Source organism: Thalassophryne amazonica, chromosome 9 (assembly GCF_902500255.1).
Source record: "Thalassophryne amazonica chromosome 9, fThaAma1.1, whole genome shotgun sequence".
Taxonomy (NCBI): domain Eukaryota; kingdom Metazoa; phylum Chordata; class Actinopteri; order Batrachoidiformes; family Batrachoididae; genus Thalassophryne; species Thalassophryne amazonica.
The window spans coordinates 117,193,076-117,208,305 of NC_047111.1; the positions used below are offsets into that span (position 1 = coordinate 117,193,076).

The 15,230-nt window shown below is 42.9% G+C and overlaps 1 protein-coding gene across 1 annotated transcript in view; it reads right to left on the reverse strand.

Annotated features, from left to right (window-relative positions):
• Nucleotides 1–15,230, reverse strand: part of LOC117518005 (C2 domain-containing protein 2) — a 170,063-nt gene that overhangs the window by 55,547 nt on the left and 99,286 nt on the right. The window contains exon 3 of the mRNA XM_034179120.1: nt 2,580–2,639. Within this exon, the coding sequence (XP_034035011.1) occupies nt 2,580–2,639 (60 nt within the window). The remainder of the gene's footprint in view (nt 1–2,579; nt 2,640–15,230) is intronic.

Genomic DNA, 15,230 nt, shown 5'->3' on the forward strand with positions numbered 1-15,230 from the left:
AATTTCATTCATATGTTTTTACGTCAGACATGCTTGAACCCTCGTGCGCATGCGTAAGTTTTTCCACGCCTGTCGGTGACGTCATTCGCCTGTGAGCACTCCTTGTGGGAGGAGTCGTCCTGCCCCTCGTCGGAATTCCTTTGTCTGAGAAGTTGCTGAGAGACTGGCGCGTTGTTTGATCAAAATTGTTTCTAAACCTGTGAGACACATCGAAGTGGACACGGTTTGAAAAATTAAGCTGGTTTTCAGTGAAAATTTTAACAGCTGATGAGAGTTTTTGAGGTGATTCTGTCGCTTTAAGGACTTCCCACGGTGCGAGACGTCGTGCAGCGCTCTCAGGCAGCGTCATCAGCCTGTTCAAGCTGAAAACCTCCACATTTCAGGCTCTATTGATCCAGGACGTCGTGAGAGAACAGAGAAGTTTCAGAAGAAGTCGGTTTCAGCATTTTATCCGGATATTCCACTGTTAAAGTAGATTTTTTTAATGAAAGACGTGCGGACGGGTCCGCGCGTCGGCTCGCAGCTGCCGCGACGCTCCGCCACAGGAAAAACACCTCTGTGAAAGCCTTAAGGACAAGTTGGAACATGTCCTGCTGTTAATTTCTCATATACCACTCCACTGAAAGCCATCAAAAGCTGCCTGGATTTTACAAAGGGTTATCAACATGGAGGTGTTTTTCCTGTGCCGCCGCACCGCGTCGGCTGCGTCCTGACGCGTGGACCCGTCCGCACGTCTTTCATTAAAAAAATCTCCTTTAACAGTGGAATATCGGATAAAATGCTGAAACCGACTTCTTCTGAAACTTCTCTGTTCTCTCACGACGTCCTGGATCAATAGAGCCTGAATGTGGAGGTTTTCAGCTTGAACAGGCTGATGACGCCGCCTGAGAGCGCTGAGCGACGTCTCGCACCGTGGGAAGTCCTTAAAGCGACAGAATCACCTCAAATCTCTCATCAGCCGTTAAAATTTTCACTGAAAACCAGCTTAATTTTTCGAACCGTGTCCACTTCGATGTGTCTCACAGGTTTAGAAAAAATTTTGATCAAACAAAGCGCCAGTCTCTCAGCAACTTCTCAGACAAAGGAATTCCGACGAGGGGCTGGACGACTCCTCCCACAAGGAGTGCTCACAGGCGAATGACGTACACCGACAGGCGTGGAAAAATCACGCATGCGCACGAGGGTTTAACGCATGTCTGACGTAAAAACATATGAATGAAATCCATATAGTTTTTGAAAAAAATAAAAAGGACCGTTACTTTACAGACAGCCCTCGTATTTGTACCACTGAACTCAAACATTCGTTATTTGTATAATAGTGCTACTAGTCGAGCAGATAACTAACAATTGTTCATTTCTGGAAACAAGCACCAAAATTGCCACACATACACCTTAGACATTACTGTTTTGTAAAAGCACATTAGCCACCTAATTTTCAATAGGCAGCCAAGGTAGGGGTACATTGAAGAATTACATGGGGGTCAAAATTTAAAATGCTCCAATCATGTTGAAAACTATACCCACATTATTTGTTCTGATCATGAAGATTCCAAAAGAGTATAGTTTGGACCATCTATGACTGAACTATTATGGAGTTATGGGGAGGTGATGGTCTAGTGGTTAAGGTGTTGGGCTTGAGTCCAGAAGATCATGGGTTTCAAATCCCCGCCTGACTGGAAATCACTAAGGGCCCATGGGCAAGGCCTTTAATCCCCTATTGCTCCCGGGGTGTAGTGACCGCCTTGTATGCTGCACCGGACATCGGGGTGAATGTGATGGCATAACTGTAAAGCACTTTGAGCGTCTGATGCAGATGGAAAAGCGCGATATAAATGCAGTCCATTTACCATTTATTTATGGGGTAAAAACAGCAAAAATGGTGACAAAGGTCAATGTCAGTTTGTACACGGGCCAAAAGTTAAAGTTTCTCCAATTCTGGTAAAAAAGTGGTGCAAATTATTGCTTGAATAGTTTTGACTGTGTTGAATGTTTGGTCTCTAAGGTTAGGGTCAAACAATGTCAACGTCCACTGGATTCTATGGCATGTGACATATGTTACCCCGTAACAGATAAACTAAGCATGACACATGGTGCAAACTTTCTTTTTAAAACCCTATTAACCTCAACCAATAATTTGCATCATGTTTTACAATAATTGGAGCAACTTAACTTCTGACTCCTGTACAAACTGAAACTGACCTTTGTCACCATTCCTGCTGTTTTTACCCCATAACATTCAGTCATAGATAGTCCAAATGATACCTTTTGGAATGGCTATGATCAGACACATAATGTGGTATAGATTTCAATACGATTGGAACACTTTTTAATTTTGACCCCTGTGCAATTCTCATTGACCCCTATTTGGCCCCCAATTGAAAATTCAAATGGCTGTTATTTGTCTAAAATAAAATAAATATACCAAAAGGTATACACAGTCAAATTTTGGTGCTTGTAACCAGATTTGAACAATTCCTCTGCAAATATTCTGTTATCTGCTGCACTATACTGGCATATTTCAGTGCATGTGTAAATTACCTGCATAAATGTGGGTGTCAGCTGCATCTGCTCTGTATCACATCCAACACTCTCCAACGTATTTTCACATCATCGTCAGCTTCTTGTGTTTGGAGGTCAAGCTAAAGTAGACAGAACAGAAAACCATGACTCAAGGGGATCAAGACTCTGATGTCCTAGATTAGGGTATAGATGCTCACTAAGTATGATAACAGACTGTTGCTGTCACTGCTTGTTCGTGTGTGGTTGTTTGTATCCTGTAAGATTGTATTGTTGAGGTTCCGTCTCCTTGGTGTTTCACTTTTCATCACTTCAGTTATTACTGTCTCCACTTGTCTTTGTTCTTGTCTCTCTTCATGTTTTGGTGGTCAGCCCTTCCAGACAGAAGTCATCTGTTAGCTTAAATAAAATGTTATAGGCTGATCAGGAAGGGCAGATGAGGTCACACACGTACACCAGGTTTACTCATGCACTACATACTATCTGTCTTGCAAGAACAAATTGCATATGTGTGTATATATGTCCATAAATGGTTCTGCCAGTCTGGCATTTACCATGATTATATATGCAGATAGGGGTAAAAAAAAGAAAAAAAGAAAAAGAAAAAACCATGACTCACAGTGCCAAAAGTCATCACACTCCAAACGACTAGTGGAATACTAAGCCCACTTCCACACAAGTATACACATGTGAAATAAAGGGGGAAAATTATGGTAAGCTGCTAAAGGTCTAATTGCTTTAGAGAACTAAAGAAAAATTGCATGTAATGGATTCGGGTGGACCAGCAAATTTTGTCCTTATATTCAAAATCCACTATAAGTATAAATGGACCAAAATTCGTTATATGTATGTAACAGATTAGTTACACTCAGGAGGCGCCGAATGATTTACAAGGAATATCCGGCACCAATTAGGCTTGCGTATTCCCTGATTAAACACCTGACCTTGAATAGGGACCTGCCTCATTTAATGAACGGGTCAAAGCTTCATCTGAAAAAATTAAATGCCTGCCTTAAATAAGTACCGGGCATTAAGTGCATTAAAAGGATTACATTTGGTTGAGACATTCTTTTTCTAAGTCAGCTGCGGAGTGTATGCTTCTACAAACTCCATAACTCTGCGGCCATGCAATCACACTGACATGCGCTTGACACTTTTAAAGTTCTCCGTTCCATTGGTGGGCGTCTTACTGCAATTTGCCACAGGAACAGTGGCTTTTTCTGGATCAATTTGTCCCTCAATGAGCTCCACTTCTTTACACAATCATACAACCCTCAAACTAATGTTTATGGTACGTACAGTCCTCCATGAATTGCAGGGTCATTTGAGTGACACTGTGGTTTGCAGACTCCATGTTGTAAAGTTGGTCATATTTGCCAACTTTTCTGTCAAATGTTCCTCTATTTGATCCATGATCGAAGGTAATTGGCTTGCGCACTGCAAAAACTTTTAAAATATGATGATAGGAATGAGTGAAACCAGAAAAGTGATCAATCACAGCCATTGAGGTATCCGTTGTTTCAACCGGGCTATGGAGAGGGTTCGGAGCCACGCAGAGGGCTCTGATACCTGCAATGTCGAAACCAGTTGTCTTTGGTTTGCTACACCCAGGGATATGTGTGAAACTTAACATGTCAATGTCCGCATATCAAGACGGAGCCTGTGTTTGGCTTTGCCGTCGCTGCTCCTTGTGTACCTGCTTTTGTTTTTCTGTTGTTAGTCTTCCTGTTGGTCTACAATGGTCTTGCTGCTCGCTGGGTGTATGACCATCAGGCTCTGCTAAATATCCGAGCTTCTATGGAGAATCAGGGTGCTCCATTTTCATCTTCTGGTGAAGTGCCTTTTCGGTAGCCTCCATTTATGCTGTTAGCTGGCGATGCTAGCACCAGTCAGGGCTACAGGAGCTCCCATGGACGCAGACGGAGGAAGGGGAGAATAGCTGGTATCCAGGTGAGGCTGAGGCTGTTCTGGAAGCGTGGAGTCGTGGGAAGATGCGTCATTCTTTCTGGTCAACCTGCTGTCTCCACAGGAGGATTTACTGTCTCCGTCAGGGTTTCCTGACTCTGCTGTGGCTGTGACGGCCCCCCGCTGGGGCTCGGAACCTCCGAGAGCAGTGGATTGTCTCCACAGGTCCTGTGCACCTTGCCCCTCTGGTTACGGCACAGAAGCCTATTTTTAGGCAGCCTGTAGAGGGACAGTGAGTCAACCCTTCCCTGTTCTGTAGACTTGGGGGCAGTGCCCTGGGCAAGCACTGGGTACCCCCTTAGCATCCCCCGTCCTGGGTTATGGCGAAGAAACCATTGGGCAGCAGCAATGGCAGATGAGACCTGGTGGCAGAGATCAGACTGAATATATTCTGGTAATGGCAGCAGTCCTCGAAAATCCTCATAGTTGGATTCTACCAAGTTAGGTGGTACTGCAGGGGCAAGCTGGATTCTTCCCAATCATCACACCTCAGTGTTTCATTGGATTCAACGTTTCTAGGTCGAGAGTGACAGAGCTTGGTGCGTGATGGACTCTGTCACTTTAAATTCCAGCGCAGGCGTTTGTGTTGGTGTTGTGAAAGCCCTGTAGCGATGGAGAGAAGGCAGAGTGATAGCAGGCCTGAGTAGCTGGAAGCTATTTGCTCTATCTTCACATGCAGGCGAGCTGAATTGGTTGGGTTGCAGATATTCTGATTGGATGATAGAATCCTGCAGGCGCCGTTCAGCTGATAAAAGTAGGGATAAACAAAGCTCCTTCATTGTAATCTGGCCGGCTAGCCGCGGTTGGCGGATACTCCATCTCAGAGTTAGGAAACAAGAAAAGATAAATCTCAGGAAGAAGTTGATACAAGGATCGTAGAATGTTCCGAACTCTTCTTGATGATGCCACCAGACAGCCAGAGCATCAAGACTGCACTAGTTTACCTTCAACTTCATAAGTACAACACTGACATCTGCTGTCTTCAGAAAACACGTTTATCCAGGTGGAGCCGCCGCGGGTGCAGATCTTGGTGGTAGTAGCAAATATTCAAACGAGAACTCTGAAGGCCGAAGTGGAGAAGGGTTCCATGTGAACTGCAGTTGAACATGGGTCAGTCGGGTCCTATGACAGATAGGGCCAACTGTCTGAGAAAAGGTAAACCTTCTTTTGGTCTGGAAGGGCTCAAGGTTGAAAGGAAGGAGCCAGGGGTTGCCTTTGCCACTGCCAACCATATTACCAAACAGCTGACCAGCCTTCCCCAAGCAATTTCTGACAGACTCATCAACGTTACGACTTCCCTTGAATAACCACTACCTAACCATAATTTGTTGCTATACTCCTACCATGACACATTTGATGAATCCAAAGAGATCTTCAATGAAGGTCTTAGAACCGTGTTAAAAAGACACCACGTGAAGACAAACTGATAGTCTTAGGAGACCTTAATGCCAGAGTGGGAAGCGATTTAGACACCTGGCCACGTGTCCTTGGGCATCATGGGAAAGGTACATGTAACTCCAATGGAGAAACTGCTTCTTACTTTCTCTGCTGAAAAGCACTTGACAGTTTCAAACAGTCTTCCAGATGCCTGACAAATGGTACTATTCCTGGCAACATCCTAGCTCCAAACATTACCATCTTCTTGATTATTGTCTTGTCAGACAGAGTAATATCCATGACATAACCTCAACTAGGATAATGAGAGGTGCAGAGTGCTCCACAGATCATTTCCTTCTTCAAACAATCTGTCATCTCCATATTAAGCCACTGAAGAGAAAAACAAAACCTTGTGTCTCAAGAAACTCAACACTGGGTCTCCTGCTGACAATGCTGAAGCCCAAGCAAAGTTTCTTGCTGCTAAATTGGATGGTCTGGATCTGTCCAATGAAGCCTCAGTCGCTGCACAATGGCACAACTTCACGACTGCAACCCATGAAATCATGAGTGAGCACTTGAAACCACCATCACATCACAATGCAGACTGGTTTGATGAGAACAAAAAAACTATCCAATCCTTCCATCAAGAAAGATCAGATGCAAGGAATGAGATGCTTCGTACAGGTCTTTGTTCCAAAACATCCAAATATAGGATTGCAAAAGGAAAAAGGATTGCACCAATCTTCCTTGAGGCAGATGAAAGATGAGTGGCGGAATAGAAAAAGCAGAAGCAGTTCAAGACTTAGCAGAAAGTGGTAATCCGAGAGCCTTTTTTGAAACATTAAAAGAAGTTTAAGGATCACGTTGCTCAGTTACATCACCACTTCCGAATGAATTGGGAACAGGTCTTCTGACTGACAAGCCAGGTGCCATAAATAGATGGAAGGAACACTTTCAGGATCTTCTCAACAGACCATCCTCTACTGATCCAAGTGCTCTCAACAACATAACCAAGCTACTGGGGTCACTTGCCGTGTAGTTCAACACCAGTTGGGACTCTAAAGTTTGACTCATTATTCATGCTACTAAAACTTGAAATCACTTTGCTGTAATATTTAGTGGATAAAAATGATTTGAACACATCTTTATTCATTCTTTCCCCTGCCGAGCTGCTCGTCCAGTGAGAATCACACTGTTTCAAATAATCATATTTGTCAATTTCATGCTACATTGATATTATTCTGTTGATTCCTATCTGACACTCTTTATATTTATGACCTAGTTTGTACAAAAGAGATTTGAGAAAGGTGGCAGACATTATAGAACCCCTCATTTTCATTATGTTTCTGAAACATATGTTTCTTTGCATACTACTGTGTCTGTGTGCGTTATATTTATTTATTAACTTCTTTAAATATATGTCTTAATGGTTTAACTGTATCTTTTAGTGTACATCACATTGGGTCAGCTTTGGTTGTAGTAAAGTGCTTTACAAATATACACTCAACAAAAATATAAACGCAACACTTTTGGTTTTGCTCCCATTTGTATGAGATGAACTCAAAGATCTAAAACTTTTTCCACATACACAATATCACCATTTCCCTCAAATATTGTTCACAAACCAGTCTAAATCTGTGATAGTGAGCACTTCTCCTTTGCTGAGATAATCCATCCCACCTCACAGGTGTGCCATATCAAGATGCTGATTAGACACCATGATTAGTGCACAGGTGTGCCTTAGACTGCCCACAATAAAAGGCCACTCTGAAAGGTGCAGTTTTATCACACAGCACAATGCCACAGATGTCGCAAGATTTGAGGGAGCGTGCAATTGGCATGCTGACAGCAGGAATGTCAACCAGAGCTGTTGCTCGTGTATTGAATGTTCATTTCTCTACCATAAGCCGTCTCCAAAGGCGTTTCAGAGAATTTGGCAGTACATCCAACCAGCCTCACAACCGCAGACCGTGTGTAACCACACCAGCCCAGGACCTCCACATCCAGCATGTTCACCTCCAAGATCATCTGAGACCAGCCACTCAGACAGCTGCTGAAACAATCGGGTTGCATAACCAAAGAATTTCTGCACAAACTGTCAGAAACCGTCTCAGGGAAGCTCATCTGCATGCTCGTCGTCCACATCAGGGTCTCGACCTGACTCCAGTTCGTCGTCGTAACCGACTTGAGTGGGCAAATGCTCACATTCGCTGGCGTTTGGCACGTTGGAGAGGTGTTCTCTTCACGGATGATGCAAAGGAGATGTGTTGCACTGCATGAGGCAAATGGTGGTCACACCAGATACTGACTGGTATCCCCCCCCCAATAAAACAAAACTGCACCTTTCAGAGTGGCCTTTTATTGTGGGCAGTCTAAGGCACACCTGTGCACTAATCATGGTGTCTAATCGGCATCTTGATATGGCACACCTGTGAGGTGGGATGGATTATCTCAGCAAAGGAGAAGTGCTTACTATCACAGATTTAGACTGGTTTGTGAACAATATTTGAGGGAAATGGTGATATTGTATATGTGGAAAAAGTTTTAGATCTTTGAGCTCATCTCATACAAAATGGGAGCAAAACCAAAAGTGTTGCGTTTATATTTTTGTTGAGTGTAGATGGTATGGTACTGTGTGTTCTATACATATACTGAGGATATTTTATAAAAAACTAAATTGGAGAGTATTTTCCTTCACATTTCCAAATCAGGTCCATATATTTGTAGAGTATATTTGGAAGGGGGATTTAAAGATACTTCGAATAGGAAATATTACTATTGTAGACAGCTACAGATACACACAGAAAGAATATCAATATCATTCACCATCAATCAAACTGCTTCATCTGGGACCACAAAACATCCATGAAATACAGAGTTTAAAGGTTGCTCTATCCTGATTGGGCCTTATCAAGGTTTGGGTTAATCACTGCTGCCCTGTAGGAATGTTGCCTAGCAGGGGTGGGAGGGGAAGATTTCCAGGGTGAGGGGGAAGATATCCGAGGTTATCTCTCCCCCCCCCCCCCCCCCCACCCCCCCCAGGGGGTAAGATAAACTCTTACACCAGGTCTGAGCACAGTTTGAAAAAAATAAACACCCAGGCTTTTAATCAAGGAAATATGGTACCCACTTCCCTCAAATTGGCTAGTGTCAGTGCTGAACTTCATTTTGTACCTCTGTTACTGGGCATGTCCAGACTGCTCTGTGCGGTACATGCGAGGGGTTTTTAATGGAAATGCATTGAGATGGGACGGGACGTTTTGTCCGATGTGAGAGATAATCCGTTATACAAAATCTGGTATATATGGTGTTTATTATACAGAAAGCTAGTCTTGAGTAAAAGGCACATCGCAGCCTGCCTGGAGTTTGCCAAAGGGCACCTGAAGGACCCTCAGACAATGAAAAAAAATTCTCTGGTCTGACGAGACAAAGACTGAACTCTTTGGCATGAATGCCAGGCGTCATGTTTGGAGGAAACCAGGCACCAGGCAAGCTGAAATAGACCGACCAGAAACCATGACGACTCACAGTGCCAAGAGTCATTACACTCCACACGATCGCTGGAATGCTCAACCCACTTCTACACAAGTATACAAATGTGAAATGAGAAAAAAAAAAAGATAAGCTGCTAAATATCTAATGCTTTAGAGCAAATACAGTAAAACTCCCATATAATGGATTCAGGTGAACCAGATTCACAACAGAACAACAAAGAATTGCAGTTATGGTTTAATCAACAGTTAGGCCATCAGCAGTTATGGCTTAATTTCAGAAATGTGATGGACCATCTCAAAATTACTACTCAGTTTCTCATAAATGTGACATATCTCAAAAACAAACTTTTTATGTTGTCATTATGGGGTGTTATGAGTAAAATGTTTGAGGGGAAAAATTAATTTACTCCATTTTGCAAAAAGGCTATAACATAAAATGTGGAATAAATGAAGTGCTGTGAAAACTTTCCAGACGGACAGGGACACAGGCCCGCACACACACACTTCAATTTGATTGATTGATTTATTAGGAATGTCTGGATATGTTGTTTTGTAAAAACTGTTGAAGATTCTAGGGTGTATAAATTAATGCATGTGAGTGTGTCTGATGTCAAGAGAGAAAGGGAGAGAGTGAAAGAGAGACAAGAAGAAAGGAAACAGTCTGGCCAGTCATGTTGCAGCATGCTTAGATTCCACATAAGACCATCTGTGACGCCAAAGAAAGGCAAAGTTATGACTACTCTGAAAACCTTTTGTTTATTTCACTGTATGGTTCCACACATTTTTGTGTATATTTATGTTGTTTTTGGAGCTATTTTCTTTGAGAGTTTTTATGGTCTTCTACATCCCTGGCACCAGTCACAGAAGAAATCTTACCCACTGCAGATCTACAGTGCATCCAGAAAGTATTCACAGTACTTCAGTTTTTCCACAGGGGTGGTGGCTAATTTCCAAATATGACACCGGGCATTCACGCCAAAGAGTTCAATCTTTGTCATCAGACCAAAGAATTTTGTTTCTCCTGGTCTGAGAGTCCTTCAGGTGCCTTTTGCCAAACTCCAGGTGGTCTGCCATGTGCCTTTTACTAAAGAGTGGCTTCCGTCTGGACACTCTACCATACAGGCCTGATTGGTGGATTGATGCAGAGATGGTTGTCCTTCTGGAAGGTTCCCCTCTCTCCACAGAGGAATGCTGGAACTCTGACAGAGTGACCATTGGGTTCTTGGTCACCTCCCTGACTAAGGCCCTTCACCTGACTGCGAAGTTTAGACGGGCGGCCAGCTCTAGGAGTCCTGGAGGATATGAACTTCTTCCATTTATGGATGATGGAGGCCAGGGTTCTAGCTAGGACCATCTTAGTGCCGGGTAAATTATGTGATCACGGCTCATAGCTTCCCGTGGCCCCCAATGCAATAGGGGGTTTATACCACTAAAACGTTAGCGGCAAGCCCTATTTTAATTACTTTTGGGTGGTTTTAGATGCACTGAAAGCAAGAATAATAAACAAAAAAAAAATTTTATTTACATCATTGGCTTGCTTGCCTCTACTGGTGGTTGGCTCTCACTGCGGTATTGTATCACTTCCTGTTCCGGAGCACAGCGGTGTTTTTCTGTATCTGTTAGCTGTTTAATCTGCGCAGTTAGATTGATCTAGTTATCTAGATTACGATTTGTTTCCCAGTGTAATCTTTACGTGCCTTAACTAAAGCACTCCTTCTGCTGAATCACCTCTAAATTATTTACACATTATTCACTTTGCGTGTTTTTAGGAATCCGCTAGCTTAGCGTAGCTACTAGCTCTTAGCCGATTTAGCATGGCGGCTTCTCCTGTCTCTCCCGCACTTTTCTGCTCTGGGTGTGAAATGTTTAGTTATTCCTCGGCCTCCTTTAGCAGTAATGGTACTTGTAATAAGTGTAGCTTATTCGCAGCTTTGGAGGCCAGGCTGGGCGAATTGGAGACTCGGCTCCGCACCGTGGAAAATTCTACAGCTAGCCAGGCCCCTGTAGTCGGTGCGGACCAAGGTAGCTTAGCCGCCGTTAGTGCCCCCCTGGCAGATCCCGAGCAGCCGGGAAAGCAGGCCGACTGGGTGACTGTGAGGAGGAAGCGTAGCCCTAAACAGAAGCCCCATGTACACCGCCAACCCGTTCACATTTCTAACCGTTTTTCCCCACTCGACGACACACCCGCCGAGGATCAAACTCTGGTTATTGGCGACTCTGTTTTGAGAAATGTGAAGTTAGCGACACCAGCAACCATAGTCAATTGTCTTCCGGGAGCCAGAGCAGGCGACACTGAAGGAAATTTGAAACTGCTGGTTAAGGCTAAGCGTAAATTTGGTAAGATTGTAATTCACGTCAGCAGTAATGACACCATTTACTCTGATGGACTACCCAGCAGTAGGGAATAAGTTTCATTACACTAGAAGTCTTTCAGAAAGCGCTGTAACTACGTTTAAGGATATGATTCCTTCTTTATGTTCTCTAATGCCATATAACAACACAGTGCAGAGTAGCTACCTAAACTCTGTAAGGGAGATAGAGTATCTCGTCAATAGTTTTACATCCTCATTGAAGACAGCTTTGGATGCTGTAGCTCCTCTGAAAAAGAGAGCTTTAAATCAGAAGTGTCTGACTCCATGGTATAACTCTCAAACTCGTAGCTTAAAGCAGATAACCCGTAAGTTGGAGAGGAAATGGCGTCTCACTAATTTAGAAGATCTTCACTTAGCCTGGAAAAAGAGTCTGTTGCTCTATAAAAAAGCCCTCCGTAAAGCTAGGACATCTTTCTACTCATCACTAATTGAAGAAAATAAGAACAACCCCAGGTTTCTTTTCAGCACTGTAGCCAGGCTGACAAAGAGTCAGAGCTCTATTGAGCTGAGTATTCCATTAACTTTAACTAGTAATGAGTTCATGACTTTCTTTGCTAACAAAATTTTAACTATTAGAGAAAAAATTACTCATAACCATCCCAAAGACGTATCGTTATCTTTGGCTGCTTTCAGTGATGCCGGTATTTGGTTAGACTCTTTCTCTCCGATTGTTCTGTCTGAGTTATTTTCATTAGTTACTTCATCCAAACCATCAACATGTTTATTAGACCCCATTCCTACCAGGCTGCTCAAGGAAGCCCTACCATTATTTAATGCTTCGATCTTAAATATGATCAATCTATCTTTGTTAGTTGGCTATGTACCACAGGCTTTTAAGGTGGCAGTAATTAAACCATTACTTAAAAAGCCATCACTTGACCCAGCTATCTTAGCTAATTATAGGCCAATCTCCAACCTTCCTTTTCTCTCAAAAATTCTTGAAAGGGTAGTTGTAAAACAGCTAACTGATCATCTGCAGAGGAATGGTCTATTTGAAGAGTTTCAGTCAGGTTTTAGAATTCATCATAGTACAGAAACAGCATTAGTGAAGGTTACAAATGATCTTCTTATGGCCTCGGACAGTGGACTCATCTCTGTGCTTGTTCTGTTAGACCTCAGTGCTGCTTTTGATACTGTTGACCATAAAATTTTATTACAGAGATTAGAGCATGCCATAGGTATTAAAGGCACTGCGCTGCGGTGGTTTGAATCATATTTGTCTAATAGATTACAATTTGTTCATGTAAATGGGGAATCTTCTTCACAGACTAAAGTTAATTATGGAGTTCCACAAGGTTCTGTGCTAGGACCAATTTTATTCACTTTATATATGCTTCCCTTAGGCAGTATTATTAGACGGTATTGCTTAAATTTTCATTGTTACGCAGATGATACCCAGCTTTATCTATCCATGAAGCCAGACGACACACACCAATTAGCTAAACTGCAGGATTGTCTTACAGACATAAAGACATGGATGACCTCTAATTTCCTGCTTTTAAACTCAGATAAAACTGAAGTTATTGTACTTGGCCCCACAAATCTTAGAAACATGGTGTCTAACCAGATCCTTACTCTGGATGGCATTACCCTGACCTCTAGTAATACTGTGAGAAATCTTGGAGTCATTTTTGATCAGGATATGTCATTCAAAGCGCATATTAAACAAATATGTAGGACTGCTTTTTTGCATTTACGCAATATCTCTAAAATCAGAAAGGTCTTGTCTCAGAGTGATGCTGAAAACCTAATTCATGCATTTATTTCCTCTAGGCTGGACTATTGTAATTCATTATTATCAGGTTGTCCTAAAAGTTCCCTAAAAAGCCTTCAGTTAATTCAAAATGCTGCAGCTAGAGTGCTGACGGGGACTAGAAGGAGAGAGCATATCTCACCCATATTGGCCTCTCTTCATTGGCTTCCTGTTAATTCTAGAATAGAATTTAAAATTATTCTTCTTACTTATAAGGTTTTGAATAATCAGGTCCCATCTTATCTTAGGGACCTCGTAGTACCATATCACCCCAATAGAGCGCTTCGCTCTCAGACTGCAGGCTTACTTGTAGTTCCTAGGGTTTGTAAGAGTAGAATGGGAGGCAGAGCCTTCAGCTTTCAGGCTCCTCTCCTGTGGAACCAGCTCCCAATTCAGATCAGGGAGACAGACTGTTAAGGATTTTATATATATATATATATGTTATCACTGTTAAACATTTGTACCTTCGTCTTCTTTCTTATGAAAACGGTGTTGTGCTGTTTGCACTTCACCCTGAGAATGTATGTGTTATTCAACCTTGTTTTAGCTTTGTCTTCTTTCTCATGAGAACGGTGTTGTGCTGTTTTGCACCTGTCTTAACCAAGCCTGAGAATTCAACCTTGTTTTAGCATGCTGGGGTCAATCTGAACTGGGAATGAGAAGCTGGATGTACTTATTATTATTCTGATTGTGATGTGATGCTTAGTGTTCCAGGCAGATGCAGAACAGCTGATAACTGCGAACAAGATGTGCTGACCTTCGACGATAAGAGAAAAAGAAAGAAACTGTTTTGCTTACAGCTGCACTTATTGACGTGTGTGTTTATGTTACGGGAAGAAACTTGTCTTGCGTCATTCCCCCCACCCTTAGGACAAGTTTTTGTTTATGTGATGAGGGATTCACTAATAAAAAGAGCGAAGCGCAGGCCAGACTTTAGTGTAGCCTTGGTGTACAGCCTGGCCGCACTCCGCGCGTAAAATTTGACTTTCTGTCTCACTGGTGTTTCTTGACTCTGTTTGTCTTGTTAAAGGTTTAAAAATGTTTGGAGGAGAAAATACCCAACATTGACTGGGGGCTACGTCCGGGATCTCAACAATACCGGAGGTGTCCAGCGGAGGTCGTCAAGTCCAGACGTAAATCCTTGGCCAAGGTCCGATCGATTGATCGTGTCTGCAATTGTCGACCACCGTTGGCATCGTCTGGTTGACGAGATTTTCCCGAAGAAGACAGACAGGAAGTCGAGTCAGTGAGTAGAATTTCTTTGTAAATAGTACTGAGTGAGTGGTGATCAGATCACATAAACAGTTAAATTCCGCAAGCGATGATACAGAATCGTCTGTTAATGCAAAGCAGTTAAACTCTGTAAGGAGGGTGCGGACTCCTCTGTTTATATACGCGTACAGGTAGGGGATAAAAGTGATCACATAAAACAGTTAAACTCCGTAAGCAATGATACAGAATCGTCTGTTAATGAAACACAGTTAAACTCCGTAAGCGATGGCGTGGAATCGTCTGTTAATGCAAAGCAGTTAAACTCCGCGAGGAGGGCGGACTCCTCTACGGTTGCGAGGGACGCCCGTAGTTAAATTCCGGAAGGAGGGTACGGACTCCTCTGTTTTAATACGTAAAGGAAATCCCGGGTAGAAATACGTGCACTGTAAAAAAGCAGTTAAATCTGGCAGGGACGGCGGAGTCCCCTAATGCAGGACATTAGTTAAATTTCACGGGAGGGCGAGCTCCCCTGGCATAAGA